General features: G+C 39.6%; 3 protein-coding genes and 1 non-coding gene across 4 annotated transcripts; all 4 read left to right on the top strand.

Annotated features, from left to right (window-relative positions):
• The first annotated feature begins 8,168 nt into the window (after positions 1–8,168).
• On the top strand, positions 8,169–10,481 carry LOC145498485 (uncharacterized). The gene is made up of 4 exons (XM_081478410.1): positions 8,169–9,533; positions 9,731–9,842; positions 9,961–10,222; positions 10,319–10,481. The coding sequence occupies exons 1-4, from the start codon at positions 8,808–8,810 to the stop codon at positions 10,479–10,481; spliced, it is 1,263 nt and encodes a 420-aa protein (XP_081334536.1). The 5' UTR covers positions 8,169–8,807.
• Positions 10,482–10,484: 3 nt separating this feature from the next.
• LOC145498486 (uncharacterized) lies at positions 10,485–12,396 on the top strand. The gene is made up of 2 exons (XM_081478412.1): positions 10,485–10,598; positions 11,089–12,396. The coding sequence occupies exons 1-2, from the start codon at positions 10,485–10,487 to the stop codon at positions 12,394–12,396; spliced, it is 1,422 nt and encodes a 473-aa protein (XP_081334538.1).
• Positions 12,397–15,444: 3,048 nt separating this feature from the next.
• Trnas-gcu (transfer RNA serine (anticodon GCU)) lies at positions 15,445–15,517 on the top strand. Its single transcript has one exon. It is a non-coding gene; the product is annotated as a tRNA-Ser (tRNA).
• Positions 15,518–20,364: 4,847 nt separating this feature from the next.
• Positions 20,365–21,498, top strand: LOC145496383 (QRFP-like peptide receptor). The gene has a single exon (XM_081476005.1). It carries the CDS (start codon positions 20,365–20,367, stop codon positions 21,496–21,498), a length of 1,134 nt encoding a protein of 377 aa, XP_081332131.1.
• The last annotated feature ends 3,372 nt before the right edge of the window (positions 21,499–24,870 follow it).

The following is a 24,870-nucleotide window of genomic DNA, read 5'->3' on the forward strand; positions in this document are numbered from 1 at the left end:
TTTACCTTGGCTTCTGCCACCTCGTGGCCATGGGGAAATGCTTTGTTAACGCTTCAAATTTCGCGCACGAACACGGACAATAACTGTTATTGAAGTTATCAGCGATTTGACATACAAACGAGGCGAAAGGGTCAATATGGCTTTGCATTGACCCGTTTGCGTCGTTTTCATGCCTCTTTAAATAAAGGAATATTTGACCGCAGGCTCAACTGCAATGAGAGCTATTGTCCAACTCACTGAAACAGGCTATGATTACTTTGCTAGAAAAGAAAGACAAAGATAGACGATTTATCAAAAACTGGCGACCAATTTCTATAATTCATGTCGACTAAGTGTAAAAATTGCACCCAAGGCGATTGCAAAGAGAATAGAGCTTATTTTACCTAATCTTATTCATCCCAATCAAAAGGGCTTCATCAAGGGAAGATCAATACTGGATGGAGTTCGGACGATTGAGGATGTACTTGAATTTGCTAAGTTAACAGATCGTTCAGATATTCTCCTGGTAATTGATGTGGACAAAGCATTCGACTCGCTGAACCATTCTTTTCTTTTTAAAATCTTGTGAAAATTTAACTTTGGATCATATTTTTTGCAGTGGATCAAAACTTTTTGTACTAACATATCCGGGTTGCGTTTTAAACAATGGTTTCACCACCGATTTATTTCCTTTATTATTCATTTTAACTCCAAAATCGAGAAGATAATGAAATCAGGGTTATATTAGTTAAAGAAGAAATCAAATTAACTCTTTTCGCTGATGATATGACTTGTTTTCTCAGAGATATGGTATCATATTACCGATTAGTGGCGACTCTACACCTCTTTTCTAAATTTTCGAACCTCCAAGTCAACAATGATATAACGGAAATCTTTGCTATTGGTAGACATTCTCTTGATCAGACTAACTTTCCTCAGAAAATACGGACACCTATTAAAATTTTGGGAATTTACCTTGACTATAATGTAGTTTCAAGGGTGAAAACAAATTTTGAGTCAATTCTTAAATCTATAAGGGACATATTAAATATATGGAATTGGAGAGGGCATACATTACCAGGAAGAATACAGATTGTTAAATCCTTTATTATCCCTAAAGTTTTGAGTAAAGCGGCGTTAATTGCAGTCACAAGAGATTTGATCAAAGAGATCAACAGTTTGATCTGTCGCTTTAGTTGGAGGGTCAATGATAAAATTAAACGTGCTGCCCTTGTCAGTGATATCGAGGATGGTGGGCTCAAGAAGTTAGAGATTCACTCGATGATCCTCGCACAAAGGGTGATGGTATTAAAAAGATTTGCGGATAAAGAAAACAAAGGTTCTTGGAAGATAACATTGACTTACTCACGAGTCTCTATCAAGTAGGTGGAGAATTTATTCTTAAGTGTAATTTTGACGCGTAAAAGTTGCCTGTCTACCTTCCAACCTTTCATAAAGGGTGTTTGGACGCTTGGTCCATGCTAAACCAGTCCTCTGTGTTATCGTACGGGGGTGTTGTCCACCAGGTTATTTGGAATAATAAAGATGTTACTGTTAAAAAACTCTTGATCTTTCAAAACCACTTGCTTTCTAAAGGAATCAGTACGATTGGTGACCTCCTCTCTGATGCTGGACAGTGGAATCGTTCTAAAGGGTGTTGAGGTGTTAAATGCAAATCTATCGCCAATATAGCATTTTAGTTTAATGAGCATCGTTGATGCAATCCCTCTTGAATGGCGACAAATCATCAGACAAAACGCGCAGCACGTTTCTCCTTATACTGGTGATACAATTTATTTGAATTCGGATAATTCTGAGGTAACTTTGTCAAAGGTCTCATCCAAATTACTTTATAAGGCGTTTAAGAGTAGAAAGCAAGTTCCTCCAACGGCCCGAAAATGTTTAAGGAGAAAATTCCACATTTTTCGTTTCACTGGAAGGATATTTACCCTTTCCCCTTTATAGTAACGATTGAAACTAAAATTAGAGAATTCCAATGTAAAGTATTAAATAATATAGTATTTACAAATGAAAAGATGTTTAAGTTCAAAATGACGGATTCGCCTTTATGTTCCTTTTGTAAACGAGAAGTCGAATCCTTCGAACATTTGCTTTGCGAGGGGGACATTGGGGGGTTCTGAACACCGCAATACCGCAAAAAGATTCGGCAAATACCGAAATATCGCAAAAAAAAAAGTCGCCAAATACCGCAACACTTCAATACCAAGTCGAAACTCGATGTCATACCCACTCCACTACTCTGTCTGTCAAGTTTACAGCATTAGTAACAATTAGGAATTTATTGATGAACGCTATGTCAGGTAATCGTTGATTTGGACAAAATATATAAGTAACATCTATTGGCGTGTTGCGTAATAATTAACAAAAAATATCTTATCCTTTTCCAATAGGAAACTGGAATGCGGAACTCGGAAAACGTTTGAAGACTTGGAGGAAACTTTCAAATACGGTCCAAAATGCTAAAAAAACCCACATCCCGCAGGTTCGGAGAATACCGCAATACCGCATTTCGAGATTAAAATTACCGAAATACCACAAGAAAAATTGTTCAATACTGCAATGCCGCAAACCCCAATGTCCCCCTCCTTTACTACTATGACGTGACAAGGACTTTCTGGGAAGCCTTCTGCTCTTGGCTTGGTGGATGTAAGATCAACTCTCATCCTTTTACTATAATGGAAATTTTCTTTGGACTTTTTGATATGGAAGAGGATTGGATTATGTTAAACGATTTGATACTGAAAGCTAATATTATTGTAAATTGAACCATGTGAATCCCTCATTACGAGTTTATGAGGCCAAGATTAGGGCTGTTTATCAAGTAGAAAAGAAAATAGCAACAAGGCGGAACAAATTAACAAAACATTATGGGAAATGGGGGAGGCTTCTGGCATATTTTAGCTCAGTTATAACATAGGTCACTTGCATGCATACCTCTATGTGTTGTGTAACTTAGATTTATTCTGCTTGGTTGTCTACTACAGTGATAATGTAGTATTGTCTAGTTGTTACTTTTTAGTTGTAGTTTCGAGTAACATTGTAATTGTGTAGTAGGGTTGAGTTATTTGTAATTGTTATGTTGTAATATCAATTTTATGTGCCAAAAATTAATAAAAATCACTGAATTACAAAAACAAATAAATAAATAAAATCTGTAGATAAAAACTCTATCAGTGTTGTCCTATGGATAACTTTGGAGAATGAAACGGTAATTTACTCGAAAAGATTCATTTTATTTTGTACAAATATCAAAATTCACAGAGTTGCGCACACAAGTCGTCCTCCCGGAAAGAGGATGAAGTCTTCCTTTACGCAACCGTTATACTCTTTGGAAGGTATAGACAAACTCTGATCCCACTCGTCAAAAAGGGGCGGATCTAGGGGGAGGGATGACGCCTTCTTTTTCGGATTCGCTTTTAAAATCTTTTTCCTCACCAGTCAGTTACGCCATTCCTTAGTGGTGCATCCCCTCCTAAGAATATTCCTGGATCCACTCCTGTCAAGATGCTTTCTTTGTTCGTCAAGTTACTCAAATAGACTGCCCTGCGTTACTAAAGAAGAGTTGGCCCTGGAATGTAAATTTTCAGAGTTTTACTGACTTAATCACGAAGTTTCCGATATAATCATTTGATCTTTTTCAAGTTTTCTTGTTCTCTTAGTTGAATTGAGGACAATGGAGAAAGAACGCGATGGCCGCCACATACTGAATATTCAGAGTAGTGGAATTGCAAGCGAGAATTAAAAGCAAGAAGAAGCCTGCAAGAATTAAAAGCACAAACCCGTGGTCAATCCGGCTGATGTGAATCAGAGCCCAGAGAACTTTGAAGAGGAGAATGTATTACCTTTTTAATCATATCTTCAAATGGTTTGACGTTTAAGTCTTCTCGGATAAGGACTATAAACTGTAAACCCCGTCTCCTGCATCCTCAGTGTTTCATGGCCGTTTAGCAGAGGACGTTAAAGAACCCACATACTTATCGGAAAGAGTAGGACACGTAGTTCCCGGTGTTGTGGTCTGGCTTTGTCTCACGGTTGTTGCTTCACATTGGGTTAACCTCATTGCGCCCTTCCCCCTTGGACAGAATTGTCCAAGAAAGATTGCTATGTCTATGTCTAAGTGTTTATCCGTCTCAAATTTACATCAAGACGGGGTCTCTTGAGTGATAACGGCCAATAAGTCCATTTGTGACTTACAATCACTGTTACATATATGGTACTTTGTAAGAATGAGTGTCGCTATTTTGCAGCTAACCAAAGGTAGCATAGTTTGCGGTGGAAGTACACAGGTAAATAAATACTTGCAGAAAACTATCGATCCTTATTCAGAAATGTCCATTTGTATTCGTTCTAAGTGAAGACAGGAAAAATAGATAAATAAATAAGACGCTCTGACTTGAACAGACACGAAAAAGCGACCTTCCGACCTTCCGACCTTCGGAAAAAGTTGGAACATTTAAAGAGATACTCTAGAGACTTGCAGAAAACTATCGATCCTTATTCAGAAATGTCCATTTGTATTCGTTCTAAGTGAAGACAGGAAAAATAGATAAATAAATAAGACGCTCTGACTTGAACAGACACGAAAAAGCGACCTTCCGACCTTCCGACCTTCGGAAAAAGTTGGAACATTTAAAGAGATACTCTAGAGACTTGCAGAAAACTATCGATCCTTATTCAGAAATGTCCATTTGTATTCGTTCTAAGTGAAGACAGGAAAAATAGATAAATAAATAAGACGCTCTGACTTGAACAGACACGAAAAAGCGACCTTCCGACCTTCCGACCTTCGGAAAAAGTTGGAACATTTAAAGAGATACTCTAGAGACTTTAACATTCGTGTCCTAGGCGTAAGTGAAGAGGATGGCGAAGACTGTATGACGATAATTCTGGATTACATTACACGTCTTGGCTTCGAACATGCAGCGGCTGAAGTAGAGAACGCGCATCGTACAGGGAAAAGGCAAGATGAGAAAAAAGTTCTTCACTAATTATGCGAAAGGCTTTTGAAGAAGGGAAGGGAGTTCGTTTCACGAAGGGAAAATTTTTGTGGACGGAAGGGCAGTCTCTTTCACGTAGAAATTTATCAATCCAAATATTGTGTTGATAATTGCTTAACCTTTTTCAGTCTTCTTACATCGCGTAGCACAGCAAAGGCAAGCGTTAATGTCCACCGTGCGATGATTTCATGTGTGTCCAATTTGCTTGTGCAAAGCTGCACAAGCGCGAATTTTGTGAATAACTCTTTGGCAGTAAATTTATTTACGCTTTATTCTTAACGGTAATTTTGCAGACATCATATCATTCATATATCTCAAAGTTGTCACTTTATGGCTCTAATTATTGGACTTGTCGATGTAAAGAAGCATCACCTTCCTTGAGTCACTTCATAAGAATTTTACTAATTAAATATGAAACTGAAAACACATATATTTCGAATCGGACAAAAAGAATTTGTTTAAAGAAAAATGGAAGATTTTTGAGGAAACAATTTTAACTAATAATTAAAGCCGGATCGGCTAATGCTATTATCAAGGCAAATCGTTTAGTTAAATAAGTATGTAGAAAAGAATTGACAAAATCTATTTTCTTTATTAATGCAATATGGTGTCATTGTTAACTTCTGTAAACCAAACTTTATTCATTCTTCTGTAACTTAATTGTTGAAAAAAGAATTGTAATTGTTGTAATTGTGGAAATAAAAAAAAGTATATTTTAAAGTTGTCAGTCAAAAACTTCTATAGGAAGGGAAACTTATTCAGGTTTCAAGTGTCTTTATTTCCACACAACAAAATATAGATTAAGCAGAGACCAACACCTTGATGAATAAGAGGGACGTTGCATTCTCTATATTTGAAGGTATTTTAAAATCAGCAGCTGCAAATATCTCAGGCTTAATTTGCCATAATCAGTAGTTCGTGGTCGAGGTATATGAACACATTTTAATTCGATCTCGAACGTGGGCGATATCGGTGGTAGTCTCTAATATTCAAGAAATAATTCTAGGAGGCAAATTATCTTGACCTTGGTCATCGGTAAATAAATTTACCAAATTGATAATCGGTAGTTGACTTGCTAGTTAATATATTAACCTGAAGAGGGACATTGTGTTGTAAAAATATCCAGAAAACTGTGTTGCGCGCAGTTCAGTGAATGTGCATTCACTTTATCGCAGGTTATGTTATATAACTCGGATTAATTGGGTTATACGTGACACTTGAACTAGTCACGTGATATAGCTTAGAACATTTACAGGCGGGATTTCCCTATTTATACATCTCTATTTATAGATTTTCGCACATCGGAAAGTTAAGCATGGCTTCGCTTTTTTGCTCGTTTGTAACTTTTTCGAGAGAAAAGTGCAACATATCTCCACGCTATCCGGGGGTCACAGAATATTTTCCCTTGACCTCTTGTAAAAAAGACATCCGGTCCCACCTGAGGACAGTCAAAGTTTCACAGACTAATATCCTCACAAGGAGGGATTTGATTCTCGCTCGCACTGGTCAGTTTAATGAAGATGGTACTAACATGACAATATGTCCGAGACACCGAGTTGAACATGGCATATTTTGGCGACCGATGAGAAAATGTGCGTATCCTCTTCATGGGAATCGCAAGGGCAAGGCAGAGAGGGGAGCGACGTTGGAGATGAGCAAAGAAATCATGTCAAAGTGGAACACACTCGTTCCAGTCGGAGCAGGTAAGGGAGGAATATATACTTGCCTACCGCGTTTTAAAATTTCACGATGCCCTGGGTTCAAACATAACGTCGGGGTCGTAACCTGAGTGAGGGGTGGGTGGGGATAGGAAGTAATCAACAGAGTATTATTGGGGAGGTTACCATTTTAAGATCTGAATGATGATTTATGAAAAAAGGAACGGTTTGAACTTCGGACGTTAGCCTCCTACGCAGACGTTCTTTAGGCTCCTCACGAAATCTTCCGTCCCCTACAACGGGGAGAAGGAAGACTGCGAGACGAGCTCAAAGAATTTTTGCATAGGAGGCTACGCCTGAAGTACAAACCGCTCCTTTTTTATGAATCATCATTCAGATCTTAAAATAGTACCCATTTCAAGCTGAACCCCCCTAAAGTAGTCCATTGTAGAGAGTGCTACCCAGGTGTCGTTACCATGGCATCAAAGTTTGTGTAGTCTGGAATCAGTAAATCCAGGCTCAAGATCAGGAATCACATCGATGGGATCATGGATCAAGGCCGAAATCTAGGATAAAACGGAAAATTTTTTTTAATTAGGATCAGGAGTAGTTTCCAAACTTACAGATCTTGTTACGAGGCCGCTAAATTATGCAAATAAAGAGATGTACCGAGTTGGTCGCCCTGAGTGATATTTGTTTGGCCCAAAAGGGGCTATTATTCAAGGGATGCAATTATTTCTCATTATCCCTATATCAGGGGGTTAGCTAAAACCAGGAAGAGGGCAACGAACAAGACGATCTCTGACAAGAACTATGGGAACTCAATGCGTAACGCAAATACATAAAAATGTATCGTCGTCATAAGTGAGTGCAGTAGTTTTGATCGCACAAGGACTCATTTTCTTTTGGGGGGGAGGTGGACATTATTTGAACGAAAGGATATTCAAGAAAATGTGTCAATCACTGTACATTTTTCAAACTTCGCGTGTGTTGTATTTAATGTTTGACTGTTTACAGGAATTTGCAAACTTTGTAGAAATGATCACCTTGCCGCTGTACGAGTTGTGAACCCAGGTGAAGATTCGTTCACGTTGCAATCTGAAGAGCCAGCTGTAACGCAATCTGAAGAGCCAGCTGTAACGCAATCTGAGGAGCCAGCTGTAACGCAATCCGAAGAGCCAGCTCTAACGCAATCTGAAGAGTTAACTAGAGCCCCAGAACCCATACACGAGTTTCTCTTTTCACAGCTGCACGCATCGAGTGATTCTGGAAGTCAGCTGTCGATAGGATCTTTAAAACAATCCAAAAGGCAGCGGACTCCAGCTATGAATAAGGTGCACATAACCAACGCAACACTCACTACAGAGTTTTTAAACTCTGAAAAAGTACTTCATCTATTTCCCCAAGGAAAACTTACCGGAAGCTTGCCAGATACAATGTCATCGAACATTGCACTGATTTATTGATTATTTACCTACGAGTTATTAATTAGATATTCGTAAGCACATGTACACTCAGGTACTACAAATAAGAACACTGACATTCCGTTCTTGGTGTACAGCTGCAGCCTAATCAGTCTGGTTACCCAATTTGGTGAGTTTGAGGACGCAAGCTGGGGCCTGGACACTAAACGCCGTAATCGTTAGGAAAAAGTTAAAACATATAACCTCTAGTAGCCATGAAGATACACACAATCTCGTAAATTCTAGAAACGAGCCTTGCCCTCTCAAGGGTAGTCGAATGCAACACAAACAGATATTCTGCAACGGAAGTTTAGTGTTCCTGACTTTTTAAACGTAAGGTGGTCATTTATAAAATAAGGAAAGATCCGTAGCTATTTTTAGATTCATAGTCTACAGAAAGGTTTCCCAGAAAACCAATCAGGCTTCCGCTGAGGTTCCTAACATTAAAGAAGAATCAAAGCTAATTAACTTTTCCATGAAGAATCATTTTCCCCTTTGTTGGAGAAGTACTTGAGACAGTCTTTATTTAGTAGTCTGAATAACACTCTATTGCTATTTTCTAATTTCAGCGAGAAACCAAATCCTGTAAGGGGTTGCCCTTGCATAAAGGTGAAGCCCTGCTAAGTGATGATGGCTCAGATGTATTTTCCTCTGACTCACAAGAATCCTCAACGACCATAGAAACATCGATGGAATGGCAGGCAACGCCACAGATACAAATGAAACTTCATTCTCTCAACAATTTTCTAAGGCAAGCTGATGGTAGAGTGAGCCCAATACGATCTCAGCTCAACACAAACGGGGAAGGTGTCTCATCATCCACTACACGCTATTACAAGCGAAAGGGAATGCAAGTTGTTGAGGTGAGTCTAGATGCTATGGCCCAAAGGCAGTCCAAATGGCTTCTGCAGCAAGTGCTAGAGGCGTACAGCCATTCCACCGACTCGGACGTGAACCTGGCTGCGAAAACATTGCGTTCCAGGCTTGTCACCCTATACAATGAAGCGACAAATTGGTATACCAGACAGCAAATTCTCTCTGTCTTTGTGGCCGATTACTCTAAGACAGAGTTACTGAGCTTTATTCCAGGTTTGACCAAGTGGAGGATAGACGAGGCCAGAAAACATGCTTTCCGCACTAGCCCAGGCCACATTATTGAACCCCCTGTTTTGCAGCGATGCAGCCTTGATCCAGTTAAAGTGGATCACTTTCTTGATTTTATTTCAAGCCCCTCCTTTCTCCAGGACGTAGCCTACGGGACGAAGACCCTAAGACTGTCAGATGGTGAGACAGTAGAAATTCCAAATGTGGTGAGGACAGTTGTGGCATCCCGTCTTACTCATTTGTACCAGTCATACTGCTCTGAGTCTGGATTCGAACCCATGGGAAGATCAACACTGTTGAGCATCCTCAAGGTAACGAGAACGAATATGTCTAGTTTCACCCCCTGAACATGTATATAAATAAATAATTATTTATTATCTTTTAAGAAATGGTTACGTGGACAGGTTTTGGGGCTCGCTAAGATCTTATTAGTCTACTAACTGGACGAATTGTGTGAACAAACTATCTGGTTTTTTATCAATAATTATTTCTCAACTGTTTCCCCCAGATATGTGCTGCTTCCCAGAAGAAATCGTTAGCTGGATTGGACAGCACACAAACTGATGGAGTAACAGCGTTCAGTACTCTGGATGAGGCAACTAATAAACTTTGTACATTGGGTATGTATGTCTTACTGTTAAAAAAATGCTTCTTATAGCCCATATACATGTTTGAAAAAATAAATGCAGTGTAAATCAAGACTATAGCACGCTCATGTATGTCTGTCTCAATTTTCAGGTTTGTGTGAGCGAACAGCCAGAGACATCAGTGCCCGTCTAAAGTCGTCAAAAACCTTTCTTAAGACAGACTATAAAATTCACGTGTCTAGAGCTGATCCCTGCGCTGATCACTGCAGTGTGTATGCGCTGAGCACCGATGACCCCGATTACCAAGGGCACTGCGACCATGAGCACAACATAGTCTGTGACAGATATGATAATTACAGGAATGCTGTTGTGGATCTACAATTGTCGTTATCGTCTCCTACTGTTATCTATGGGTAAGGACTTGTCGATTGGTTGTCATTTTCGTTCCTGTTTTTATTAGCATTTTACACCTTGGTAAGATTTGCTTTTTGTGTTGTTTTGTTGTCAAGTGGTAGTGATCTAAAAGAAGACATCATACACGATGTAGACACAGCTCTCCCTAAACTTGACGAATGGAAAGTTCACATCCTTAGAGCGGCTCACCAGCATTCTGCAAAGAGAGACGTCATTGATAATCTGTCAACACGGCAGGTTCTCCTGATAATGGATTGAGCGATGAAATTTTTGCCAGCCAGCTTTCGAGAAACCCAGCGTGACTGGTTTGGCAAAAAGGGCAAATCGTGGCATGTGACAGTTGCAGTGACAAGAAGCGATTGTAATGACATTGAGGTAATTACTTCAAAATAGAGTTTTGCTATAATTTAGAAAATGCATGTAGTAAAAAGACGCTTTAGAAACGGTGCCCTAATCCCGTTTTATGGGCGTGACCCAAATACATTTCAACCCCTAAAGGGTACCGATTCTATGAGAACACATTAGCTGACACTGACATTTCTAAAGCAATAAAAGTACCCACATAAACTTAAAATTTCAAACAGTTGAGTAACTAATAGGTGCTGAATTTTTCCGCTTTTACCTAAAAAGGTGCCGCGATAACTCTAACCCTGTCACTTTAGCGGTACCGATCGACCGCACATGAAAATGAACGATGAGCACCCCCGTCAATCTAACAGAGTAGTCCCCTAGGGAGGGCAACATCATAACTGTCAGAGCCGGATTAACAAAAGGGTCTGGGATGTATGTCAAACTGTACTGTACACATATTACTGTTGTTTCTAGTTATTTTAAAGCTAACTGTGTTATTGTCCTTCTGTTCCAGGCCCGAACTTACATCCATTTGTTTGAGGATTGCGTCCAAAACTGGTTCGCAGTCGCTTCAATCATAGAACACACACTGACGACACTGAAAGCAGCAAACCCAAACATTCAAGAGGCATTTTTGCGCAGCGATAATGCAGGATGTTACCATTGTGCTTATCTAATCCTCTCTCTTCCCAACCTCGGAGAGCGCGCAGGCATAACGATACTCAGACATGATTTCAGCGATCCACAGGCTGGAAAGGACGTCTGTGACCGACGAATTGCCACACTGAAGAGCCATATACGGCGTTACATAAATGAAGTCCATGACATTAAAAGTGTTAGTGCTATGAAGGCTGCGATCGATTCCTATGGCGGGGTTAAAGGGTGCCAGGCAGCAGTTGTTAAGGATCAAGAGTCAAGCCAGACCATGACGAAGCACACAATGTCTGGGATTCAGTCTCTGAATAATTTCAGTTTTGAGTCTGGAGGTCTGCAAGTGTGGAAGGCTTATGATGTGGGCCCAGGTAAACGTTTTACCCCTGCACAGGTAAATAGATTTGGAACACCTCAAGGACCTACAGACCTACGAGTCGAGCAGCCCTTCAGTGTACCGCGAGAGGAGGCTGGTGCTTTTAGGTCCACGACTTTGAGAGGTGAGCACCGACAGCCTCAGCCTAGCATCGCACAATCTGTTGAAGGAAAGCCGCCAAATGTCGAGGCTACGAGAGTTTATTTCGCTTGCCCCGAGGAGGGATGCACAAAGACATACCAGTCTTTTGCAAATCTGCAGAAACACATGGACGTTGGAAAACACCTTTTGAGATTAGAGAGAGAAACTACTTATGACACCATCAAGAGAAAATGGGCCGAGACGTGCAAGGAGGTGTCTGGAAGCTACATACACAAAGAAACAGGATCAAGCTCCCAAACGGTCTGTGCTGATCCCGCATGTAAAGTTGCTAAAGGATGGGCTCTGAAAACATCACGAAGAGCAACTCGCTTTTCCGAGAAGGTGAAGACATATCTAAAAAGAGCATTCCTGGAAAACGAGGAGACAGGGAGAAAGCAAAGTGCTGTGGATGTGTGCAGCAAGATGAAAACTCTGCGTGATGGTAATGGCAGGAAAATGTTCAATAAAGAAGAGTGGCTTGCTGCTGACCAAATAGCTAGGTACTTCAGCAGATTGTCTGTAATGTACAGAAGTGGCCGACTAGCCATAGACCAGGCTGATCCGAGTCCTGCTCAGGATGAGGAGGAGGACTTTGTTGCAAAGGCAGAAGAGATCTCAACCAGGCTTGGAATTCGAAGGCAGCTGGAATTATGATACAACGAATAAGTTAATTACATATGTAATATTGTCTTTACTACTTCTTACCGTCCATCCAGGAGAATCAGGATTAGGCAGTCTTGTAAAAAAAAAGCAAATTATTTATTTCGCGGCAATGTAGCGTCAGTTATGCATGTACGTGGGAGCTTGCTAAGCAGTCACGAATAGTCCAGAGCGACTGTAGTTTCTAGGTCAAGTGCCCAGAAAAATTCAAAATGTTCGAGCAGAGCGAAGGCGTTGCCAACGTGTATGCGGCCATGTGCGCTTGCGCGAGCCCCAGGTCGAAGGGAACCTCAGCTAAATCCTCTTTTGGCTCAGCCGATTGCAAAGTTTTTCAAGCATCTTATTACTGGCAGACATGATTATTTAAAATGTTTTTGCTATAAGGTACAATCTTTATTGTTGCTAATTCAGAATAGAAACGTTCAGAAGGAAGACGTATTTTCATAATTGCTCAAAAATAATGCAGTTTCGCGGTAGCCAAAGTATGCACGTACGTGCAAGACGAGAAATTTGCATGATCCGCACGCAAATAATGATTTGTTCATTGGAGAGCTCCATCGACTTCGACAGATGTTCCAACCAGAGGAGGTATCTGAGTAGGAAAATAGGCCAAACGGTAGACGTTGAGTTAATCAGAGTGCTCTCTTTACGTATTGTGGTACATGAAAAATTGTCTGCGTTTACTCCAGTCGATAGAACCGCTGACCAACTTCCTGGGCTTATGTAATCGTGGTGGACTCTATCTACGGCGTTAAACAAGATTAACTTGCATGCCTAAAAATTCACGGTTTTTTGAACTCAGAATGGAATAGAGTTCGTATGCCGAGAGTGTGAAGTAAGTGTTGACATTGACAAACTGCAAGGTCAAGTTCTTGATCTGCGATGATTGAACAGAGTTTTAAGAGCAATCTAAACAACAAGATATGCTTAGTTAAACTCGCATCTAACACCTCAATGCTTTAGAATATTAATATCACGACAGTTCATTCCCATATTTCGATCATATGAATAGAATTCAGGTGCCATGCTCGTGATACACTGTTATTTTAAAGATTATTGCGTGGACGTTTGCGTTCAGTTACCTTGAATGGCCATAAATAATATTCAAAGACACTGTTAATGTCATTAACGTAGAAATAACGTTAATTAATTGATTCTATAATATCTAATTTCCTTAGATTTCCCCCTTCTCTCTTTGTTAAAACTGGTCTTTTGTCACGTTGATTGAACAACCTTTGTGACCAAAAACTAACAGATGCCAAAAATTTTATTCGTGATTTCATCAGGCCAAGAGTGGCTCTTAGCCTTGGTAAAATTAGTTTTCAAAAAGAATGTTGGACTTAAGCGATATCTGAGTCAGAATTCTAGCTAATTTGCCTCATTGCTAAATCCTGCGTGACATAGGTATGCAATGACAACTCTTGATTGGCACCTGTCACTTCAAATAACTTGAAACTCGTGCTGTGAACTAAGATAGGTCCAATCTTTATTTGTGTGAAATGGGAATAAAATTCATTCTATTCTGTAATCAGGAGTGGAGTCTAAATTTGATGCTTATTTTAATGCAATTTTTGGGATTTGGTGCAAAAAACCAGGGGGGGGGGGTGGTCTAACTCCCAAGGGAAAAATCGCAGAGCCGGCCCACTTTGTCTTTTAGAGTTGTTTGGTAGTCCCTTCAATCTGGCAAAGTTTCATCCAAATTGGAGAGATGGCATGTATCGCCCCTGCCTGGTCCTCTGGCAAACTCAGTCTTAAACTTCTTCGAAGCATTTTTCATACGGAAATAGAAACAAGAGAATTAACTTAAATTGAATTAATCTTGTACGTGCTTCGCAAATAACAGGCTGCTTTACTTTGAACCTGCCTTTCACCATCTCAGATCAAGCTACTGTAGCTTCCTTTGGCATTTTAAAACTAGGCTGTAAAGTTGAACCAATGTACAACAATAGTTGCTGGAACTGTGCAAATAACAGCAGATCAAAGATTGGCGCCAGTTATTCATGGTACAAATGTTTTGAATTGCGATGTGTACGTGAGCAACTCATTTCCCGTGCAGCGGTTCCAACTGCAAATTGGTTCCCAATCCCAGGGCCACGGAAATTGTCAGCAATCTTTCAAATGTACATCGTTTTGAATTCTTTCTAGATCTGTGACACATAAAGCTTAAACCACTTAAATCATTCTTTTTGGTTCATTCGTCCCTGATTGTGGATGGTGGTTAATCAAAATAACGATCATGTGGTTGCGTGCTGAGGTCCTATCTCTCCTCTCACCAGGCAGAAAGAGCAAGCAATTAGTCAGTTTCGCAGCCGGGATTTATCTAAACAGCTGAATCCCGGATCTGCATTGGCGTTGTTATGTGTATTATTATGCAAATACCCAAAGTTAAGCGTTGAAAGACGTATTAAAAGATAATTATCTTCATCTTCATATATAATTCAAACATAAACAAACAAACAAACAAACAAACAAACACCGTATTTTTTTTGAGCACTGTTTTTTCGACATCTGCTGCAAATTTCTCTCCTTAGTCTTTTATTTTGTCACAAAGACTATTGACGTTTACCGTTACACACGGACAAAATACCGTACAAGTGTAAAACAGATTTTAATTCTAAAAGGGAAGTGACTGCAATGTTATGCAACTTCCCATTACTTGAAGAACATCCTGGAATTAATGAATTCATCACCGCTTCCGATTTAATCGGAATGTAAGTGAAGAATGATCATCGCAGTTAATTTTCCAATTTAAGCAATTGGAAAGACGAAGCCTGAAAAAATCAGGGCTTCAACGGGATTCGAACCCGTGACCTCCGCGATACCGGTGCGATGCTCTACCGACTGAGCTATGAAGCCACATATTGGGAGCGAGGTCAATTAATTGAGTTCATATCTTCCCGTGAGGAGTGAAATGATGTGAAGTTTATATGAAATAATTCATATACGAACTGCGGTATATGAATTATTTCATATAAACTTCACATCATTTCACTCCTCACGGGAAGATATGAACTCAATTAATTGACCTCACTCCCAATATGTGGCTTCATAGCTCAGTTGGTAGAGCATCGCACCGCTATCGCGGAGGTCACGGGTTCGAATCCCGTTGAAGCCCTGATTTTTTCAGGCTTCGTCTTTCCAATTGCTTAAATTGGAAAATTAACTGCGATGATCATTCTTCACTTTCATCTACAACCACAGTTCGTATATGAATTATTTCATATAAACTTCACATCATTAATCGGAATGTCCCAGCCATACTGAAGATAATCGACGTTTACTCATTTTTTCTTTTCAGATTAAGGATATATGTTGCAAGAATATCGAGGCTGAAATTTACGCAATTTTAAGAATAAAACCCAAGGCTGAGATTTTGAAAAGAATAACATCTTCTGAGTTGAAAATTTGTAAATACAATTATATTTTTTTAACTAAACCGAATAAAATTCTTGCTTTCTCTAAATGGCAAAACTAGGCAAAATATGCACGCCATTCTTGTCCCATTTGCTACTCGTTTTAAAATTTCGCTACCCCAAAAAACGGGGCTATGGGGATGACAATGTCTCTACCCATGTCCAAAAACCATTATCGAACTGCATAGTCAAACCGGAGACAGGATGTTCTGCTGTGAGTTCTGTGGGCGAGATTGTGCACCCCACCGCTCCATTCGCTCTAGTGCATACGTGAACTTCATCAGCGAGTGACGTGCTTTGTCATACGAAATCGACCATTTTTGGTTTTCACAAGAAGTTGCTTAAATTCCGACTTTTTTTAAATTTCTAAATTAATTTTCTTAAACGTTCATGAGTTAATCCAAACCATACAGCTAAAACAACTCGCTATCATGCACGTGCTTTGGAAATTGGAAGCTACTTTACCTTGAACCTGCCTATCAGCATTTCACATCAAGCTACTTAAGCTTTCTTTGACATTTTAAAGATAGATTGTAAAGTTGAACTAATGCACAACAATAGTTGTTGGAACCGTGCAAATAACAATAGATCAAAGATTGGCGCCAGTTATTCATGGAACAAAGGTTTTTAATTGCGATGTGTACGTGAGCAACTCATTTCCCGTGCAGCGGTTCCAATTGCAAATTTGTAGCCAATCACAGGGGCGCGGATATTATCGTCAATCTTTCAAATGTACATCGTTTTGACTCCTTTCTACATCAGTGACACATAAAATGTTAAACCGTTTAAACCATTCTTTTTTATTCGTCTCTGATTGTGGGCGGTGGTTGATCAAAATAATGATCGTGTGATTGCGTGCTGAGGTCCTATCTCTCCTCTCACCCGGCAGAAAGAGCAGGCAATTAGTCAGTTTCGCAGCCGCGATTTGCTTTAAGAGTTGAAGCTCAGATCTGCATCGGCGTTGTTAACTGTATTGTCATGCAAATACGCAAATTTGAGCGTTGATAGACCTGTTAAAAGAGTTTATCTTCATCTTCATATAATTCAAACACCAAGAAACGACAAACACCGTATCTTTCTATTTTTTTAGCAAAAAGTTTTTTAAGTATTTTTATATTTCAAGTATTTGACAATTGTTTGCTTTTGTATAAATTCAACTCGTGAACGTACGGTTGGGAATCCTTCTGCGATAGAGGGCCAGAGTGTCAACATCAAGAATTTACGAACTGGACTTTATGCCTCATGCTCAACGAGTTTGCCTTTGAATTCTAAAGGTCTCTGAAGAGTCTCTTGGCCGAGACGAAACGCCGCGTCAGACTGTACTAGCCACGAACATTTCACAAGTATTTGACAATTGTTTGTTTTTGTAAAAAGTGTTTACTTTTCTTATTCTTTCATTTATTACCAAGACTGTTGACGTTTAGCGTTGTGCACGGACAAAACACCGTACAAGTATAAAAGAGATTCTAATTCTAAAAGAGAAGTGACTGCAATGTTACACAACTTCCCATTATACTTGGAAAACATCCTGGAATTAATAAATTCATTATCGCTTACGATTTAATCAGAATGTCCCAGCCATACTCAAGATATTTTTTCTTTATAGACTAAGAATATATTTTATAAGAATATCGACGCTGAAATTCACCGGATTTGAAGAATAAAAGCCAAGGCTGAAAAGAATACCATTTTGTGAGTTGAAAATTTGAAAATACAACACAATTATATGTTTTCAAATAAACGGTAAAAAATTCTTCCTTTCTGTAAACAGCAAAACCAGCCAACATATGCATGTCATTCTTGTCCCATTTGCTACTTGTTTTAAAGTTTCGTTACCCAAAGAAACGGGGCTATGGCGATGACAATGTCTCTACCCATGTCCAAAACCATTATCGAACTTCATTATCAATCAGGAGACAGGATGTTGTGCTGTGAGTTCTGTGGGCGAGATTGTGCACCCCACCGCTCCATTCGCTCTAGTGCATGCGTGAACTTCACCAGCGAGTGACGTGCTCAGTTGTCATACAAAATCGACCATTTTCGGTTTTCCAAGAAATTGCTTAAATTCCGACTTTTCTTAAATTTCTTAAACTTTTACGAATGCGCATATGGAAATAGAAACAAACGAGTTAACGTAAATTTAGTTAATACAATGCATTAAAACAACTGCGTTATCTTGCACGTGCTTTGGAAATTGGAAGCTGCTTTACCTTGAAGCTGCCTATCAGCATTTCACATCAAGCTACTTTAGCTTCATTTGACATCTCAAAGATAGGTTACAAAGTTGCCCTAATATGCATGTACAACGATAGTTGCTAGAACTGAGCAAATAACAACAGATCAAAGATTGGTGCCAGTTATTCATGGTACGAAGGTTTTGAATTTCGATGTGTACGTGAGCAACTCATTTCCCCTGCAGCGGTTCCAATGACAAATTCTTAGCCAGTAACAGAGCCGCGGTTATTGTCGGAAGTTTTTCAAATGTACAGAGTTTTGAATCCTTTCTATAACACATAAGTTCTAAACCGTTTAAAATTCTCTAAAAGCAGTATTTTAATTAAATTACGGACTGTGGTTGATCAAAATAATGATCGTGTGATTGCGTGCCGAGGTCCTGCCTCTCACCCGGCAGAAAGAGCCGTCAATGAGTCAGTTTCGCAGCCGGGATTTTGTTTAAACAGCTGCGGCCTGGATATGCATTAGCGTCGTTAACTGTATATATTAGGGAGCTTAAGCAACGACGACGACGACGACGACGACGACACCGAGAACGACGCCTAGTAAAAAATGAATTTATATTTTACAAGCGAAGATCGCGATTGTCTAGATCTGTTCGGTACGCCGATAGCTCTAAAAACGTGTATAAGCTAAATATGCAACGACGGCGTTCAATTCCAAATCGAAATACGAAAAATTATCCGTCGTCGTCCACGTTCCGTAGACGACGCAGAACTTGGTTAATTCACGTTGTTGCCTTAAAGACGGCGGCAAAGAAATGTATTTAGCTCTTATTAACCGTGCTGGAGGTCTGTATGGGCGAATCTTGACCGAGGTCGTGAGCACAGACCGAACGCAGTGAGGTCTGTACACACGACCGAGGTCAAGATTCTCCTATACAGATCGACTTAGCTCGGTTAATAAGATGTTTATTATATGGCAAAGAAGAAAACTCTAATTCGTTTAATGTAACTGGTTTGCCGACAGTTTGCTTGCGAACGGCGATGAGCTTAACTTAAACCTGCCGAAATTTGCTCGTTCTCTTTACTTGTTTGTTTTGTCTTCAGGCTTTTTGGCAGTGCCATAAATGATTGAGAATAAAATAAAAGAAAATGGTGAACATTTTTGTATTTTAGTTTGCTACTTTGTCAACGCAAAATGAAACCGGTCTAGCTAGATGGCGGTCTAGATGGGAAAATCTAGACCGCGGTCAATATCGATTTCAGCCAATCATATTCGTGAATTCGGTAGTTCCCAGTCTTTGTGAGACGCAGCCATATAATAAAAAGATTTATAACGCACGTGCTCAGCTATCGTTTTGCTCATTAAGCCTTTTGTTTGGTGACGTTCTCGTTGCCGTCGTCGTCGTGGTTTACTTAAGCTCCCTATTGTTATGCAAATACGCAAAGTTAATCATTGAAAGACCTATTAAATTAAAAGTATTTATCTTCATCTTCATAGGGTTCAAACATCAAAAAACGACAAACGCCGTATTTGTTTTATTTTTTTGAAGAAAACTTGTTTTTTTTTTCCGACAGCTACTGCTTGACTAATGACGTTTAGCGTACCACACGGACACTAATTGAAATAGCGCTAGCGTACAAAAATGAAACAAATACAAATTCTAAGAGAGGAGTGGCTGCAATGCATATTACACAACTTCTCAGTACTTGAGAAACATACCTGGATACTCTACTATATTCCATGTACTCTTATTTTCTTTATTAGAATACATTTTATAACAATGTCTAGCTGAAATTTGCGAAATTTTAAGAATATCTTAAATAAACCCGAGGCTGAGAATTTGATCAAAATAATATTTTGTGTTTTGAAAATTTGTAAATGCAATATAATTATATGTTTTTAATTAAATCGCATAAAATTCGCTCTTTTCCTAAACGGCAAAACTAGCCAAAAACAACAAACTCAGCACTAGCCGTATGTTCGATGCTAATAATATTTCTGCAAGACGTGTTGTATGTTTGCCATGTCAGGCTTTATTTCCTGCAGGCCGGCTCCAAAATTACTTCAACATCGATCATCAAAGTCATGATAGGACAGATCATCTGACATTGTGTCGGCATAATCCACTTTGTCTTTCTTTAATTAATCTAAGAATATTCACAAGAATATCTTTAGCCTAAAATCGGCAGAGAAATAAGAATATTCAGCATGGGCCGGAAACACAATATTCCTATGAAAATCAAGAGTGTAAAGCGATGTTTCCTGTATTTATCTCGTGCTGCTGTCATTCTTTTATAATTAAATTAAGTGCGGCACTTTTTCGCAATCCCTGCCCGACTAAGAATCAGACAGTTCTGTCATACTACAAATGAAAGGAGAGATAAACAACATCCTTTTTAAGGTTCATTGGCAAGTCCACCTTGTAATTTCGCTTCGAATTCTGCCGTTTTCGAATACCGTGATGTTCGCCAACAACAGCTCAACAAATCCTCTAATACCTGACGAATATAGCCTCAGTGTCCAAAATGGGACCTGTTTGCTGCCGATTGATAGGATGGCTAACATGATATGTTTTGCGACTATATACAGCCTTCTTTTGATTGCTTCACTCGTGGGGAATTCCTTGCTTATCTTCGCTTCTTTAAAATCGAAAATGACAATGAACCTTTTGATAGCCAACATAGCCGCGTCAGATGTTTTGTTCTCCATAGTCCACTTTCCTCGAGAGATTCTGGATCAAGTCAAAGGCTCCACAGCTTTTCTTGTCCATGGACGGATTGGACATGTCCTCTGTAAGATCTGTGCCTTCACTGCTGACGCTACCATTGCGGTCTCTACACTGTCCTTGATTTTAGTTGCTGCTGACAGGCTGATTGCAGTTGTATTTCCAGCAAAATATATTCAAATCACTGTCAAAAAGCGACGGCTTCTCATCCTTTACACTTGGATTGTAGCAATGGCAATTCATTCTCCATATTTCTACACTTTCCGATTGGACGCAATCAATGGCGAAACTCTCTGTATCACAAACTGGGAGCCAGCCTTCAATCACGAGTCGACACACACCCGATACTACACTGCGTTACTGTTTGTTGTACTCATTGTGCCTCTAGTAACAGTGTGTATACTACAAACTATAACCTTGCTGAGACTAAAAGACGACAAAATGCAGCCATTTCTTTCCTCCCTTGCTAATCAACGACGCAAGAAAAGGACTAAAATGCTGCTGAAGATGTCTGTAGTGATCGCTTTGGCCTTTGCATTGTGCTGGCTACCTTTTATTGCCCTTCAGTTTCTTCTTCTCTATTTTCCGAGCTCAATTCCAAATTGCAGTTTTGGTTTCACAATATTTAATCAGTTTGCCATTCTTTTTGCTTTGTGTCATTGCATGGTCAACCCATGCATTTGCTTTACATTTTTGGGTCGAATTCGTATTGTTCTAAAATCCATTAATGCAATATCACGGAAGAAGAGTTCTACTTTCATAGAAACAAGATTATAACAATACACGTATTTCCTGATCCGATTGAACTGATCCGCCAGCCATCTCAAATATCCTCTTTATCTTAACGCGTGATCAAATTGATGTCTTGAAGGCTAACTGGAACTAATAATGGGACTCTACGATTTGGAAGGAATGAGCTAGTAGCAAGAGATGATATTCTCGTGCCAGTAACCATTATTATTAATATCAGACGAGCAAACTAATGTAAGTAAGTAAGTAACCTTTGTTTCAACACGATAAGTAATTAAGCTTGCAGCTTGTGGGGTCGTGTGTAAATAAACAATAAAGAATACACCAGGGCCAAATGGGACACTCTAAGAACCTATTATAAGAACTCCATTCTGAAGCTAATTTATAAAATGTACTACAATGATTCACCACCCTGTATGACTGCATATATTGCAAAATCACAAACCTCTTATAACTTAAGAAACAGCATTAAGCTGTGATGGGATCGTTTGCAAATGTTAAATGTTAATTTTAGTCAAGCAGTGGAAAGTTTGGAATAAAAATGTAATCCTGTTTCTAATCGGGTTAAGCCAAAGAGTCTTTCTTACCCCTCACCTTTTGCTGAGTATGTTCTGCTGGCATTTCAGGACCCCTACCCCATTTTAGACATTTTAGTCTATTCTGTGGCCAGTTATGGACCCCATCTTAGTCACTTTTGGGCGAATATAATTTTTGCGATCCCATCTTAGTCATATTCTATTTATTCATCTACCTTATAAAGTCTTTTAACTACTTCATCTTAAAACGAAATGAAACATTTGTTAAACTGAGTGTAGAACGGTTTCTCTTTTTAAATGACTATTTGCCAGAATAGTAACTATGTTGAAAATGTAACCCATTATGGTCAATCCAGTCGTGAAAATGCGACTCCACCCAGCGGCACATTCCCATTAGACTGTTACTAGGACGTACCCTCCCACCCCCGAAGTTATAGCCGTCGAAGATTTTTCAAGCCCTTGCTGCGCGAAAAAGTGAATTGACTGGACCTGAATAGATTACTAGACAAGACCTAATCATAGCTTTCGTATTGACACATTATTTTAAAAAGTGGAATTCATCCTCGCTCGTTTGCAATGTCAACTTTCTGCAGACCTTCTCCACCCCGATCCCTCTGCCCACCGGGATTGGAGCAAATAATTTTTTCACTTTTTTCTAGTTAGAAAAAGAAGGCGGACAACTCCTCTTTTTTCCATGTACCCGTACATCCCTTGTTAAATAAAGGATATTATATGGCCGCGCGGACATACGAAATTTCTCTTCGAGTGTTGAAAACTATTTCACGAGTGAGCGCAGCTCACTCGTGAAATAGTTTTCAACGCGAGAAGTGAAATTTCGTTTCTCCAAGTAGCCGTGTAATGTTCTATTTATTATATAAACATCACTGAATTCCCAGACCATTTCACTTTCGATGCGAACGGCGCCATTTAGCATGGAACTAAAGGAACGGTAACCTTTTCCCATGTGAAGATAACATGTTAATTTCACGTGTGGAGATATCATGTTTTCGTGCGAAAGCTAACCTTGTATTTCATTGGTTTTTTTTTTTATAATAAATAGTTTGCCCTCAATTCCCGCAATGCAGCGAATTCGCGGACCTTGTGTTCTAATGACTATTTTATGACGTGGATCGGCGAAAGCTCGGATTTTAAAAGAGTTTAGCATCAATCCATTTTACAGTAGTTTCAGGCCTCATTTGAACTTTTGTCAGTTTTTATTATTTAAAATGCTGCTGAGGGACAATATTGAACGATTAGTTTCATTCTTCATAACTCGCTTCCTTCCTCCAAATGGCTGTTAGATGCCAGGTCCGGTTCACAAGAAGACCGTAACATCATGTTTTATTATATGGACAGGAGTGTTTTACTGAAAACTAAAACACTCATGGAATCAATCAATCACTTTAGTATAATTTCCAGAGGTGAATATAAGAATTGGACATTCTGATTGGTCGAAAAGCTTATCACTCATACGACTCTATGAACACCTCGCTAGAACACTTTGTTACTTAGCACGCCATCTGTGCCATCTCGGCAAGTTAACATGGCGGACAGTTGCTGAATGAAGACCAGGATACTTGAAAGGATGGAGAATTTTCAAAACGACTGCTGTCGCTCTTGGACCAAAGATCTTTTCAAGACCTCATATTCGATTTAAGGCTTTTTAGAATCGTAAACGCAGTGGTTGCGCCAGCAGGTCAGATCGAATGGCCGAAATTTATTTTTCTTTAAACTGAAGCTACTCATTTTTAGGCGATGATGACAACTGTGAATGAAGTCAACAGCGATGAAACAAAGGTATCGGATGAATTAATTTTTCGTAGTGTTTCGCTCGTTTGTTTACTGCCGAACTCGATGAGTAAATTGATTGACAATCGATGCACATGTAATCTTATTATTAAAACTACGGCTGCATACGTGTATACACACGAACAATTGCGTCTGTGTTTTTATGTTTTAGTCTGTTATTTTGTAGTCCTTGATATTCAACTCTGAAAATTAGACCAAAACAATTATTCGCCTCGGGCTCAGTGAACATTGGTGAATGTTCACCAATGTTCACTTCGCCTTCGGCAAATAATTGTTAAATATCTGGGACCCAGATACCAAAGGAGCCCACGCAGCAGAGGAACGCAGGTCCCGTCAAGCCGAGGAGAAGCGAGGAGTACGCAAGGAAAGAGCCGCCAGCACTAACAGCACAGCCCCTACCCACTTCTGCCCTACCTGTGGGAGAGGCTTCCTTGCCCGGATTGGTCTCATCAGCCACCTCCGGACACACCATAGAAATTTACTAACAAACTAGATGTCTTTGGTCATCTTTGACTACGAAGGACGAACAACAACAACAACATCTGGGACCCGAGTGGCGTATTTTCCGTATGTCACTCTTGCGAGTGGTATATCGGCGAATGACGTCACGATTCCCGCCTTAAATGAACTTGGACATACTTGGTTTGTTGTTCGGAACACTGGCGGCTGCTGTTAGATTTGCTTTGTCAAGCTACAACGAGGTGGTATTGGGCTTTCCGAACAGATGAGAACGAGAAAACCGAGAGCAACGAAACACGATGTAAAAGGTTTTCAGGAAATTTCTCGAAACGACGCCGGTGGAGCGGCAAGCAATCAGCAAATACTTCGTGCTTTGTGTGCGAGATTGAAAAGAGGATGAAAATACAAACCCTCATCCATCACAGCTTTTATCCAAAGCAACGACCGTTATCTGTAAGAAAGTAGCCATGGATTCTATGCAATTTGTGTAGGTGATGGTGGTTTCGAGTTCAATTTGCACGAGTGAGTTTTTCAAAAAGCTGAAATTGCACGAACCGCTTCGATGTGTAATTTGCATTGATGTTACACTTTTTGC

Source organism: Orbicella franksi, chromosome 9 (genome assembly GCF_964199315.1).
Source record: "Orbicella franksi chromosome 9, jaOrbFran1.1, whole genome shotgun sequence".
In the NCBI taxonomy this organism is placed as follows: domain Eukaryota; kingdom Metazoa; phylum Cnidaria; class Anthozoa; order Scleractinia; family Merulinidae; genus Orbicella; species Orbicella franksi.

Coding starts and splice junctions, on each gene's coding strand:
- LOC145498486 (XM_081478412.1), top strand. CDS start 10,485: ATGAAATTTTTGCCAGCCAGCTTTCGAGAAACCCAGCGTGACTGGTTT. Junction 10,599..11,088: donor GCGATTGTAATGACATTGAG/GTAATTACTTCA, acceptor CTTCTGTTCCAG/GCCCGAACTTACATCCATTT.
- LOC145498485 (XM_081478410.1), top strand. CDS start 8,808: ATGGAATGGCAGGCAACGCCACAGATACAAATGAAACTTCATTCTCTC. Junction 9,843..9,960: donor TAATAAACTTTGTACATTGG/GTATGTATGTCT, acceptor CTCAATTTTCAG/GTTTGTGTGAGCGAACAGCC. Junction 10,223..10,318: donor TCTCCTACTGTTATCTATGG/GTAAGGACTTGT, acceptor TTTGTTGTCAAG/TGGTAGTGATCTAAAAGAAG.
- LOC145496383 (XM_081476005.1), top strand. CDS start 20,365: ATGAAAGGAGAGATAAACAACATCCTTTTTAAGGTTCATTGGCAAGTC.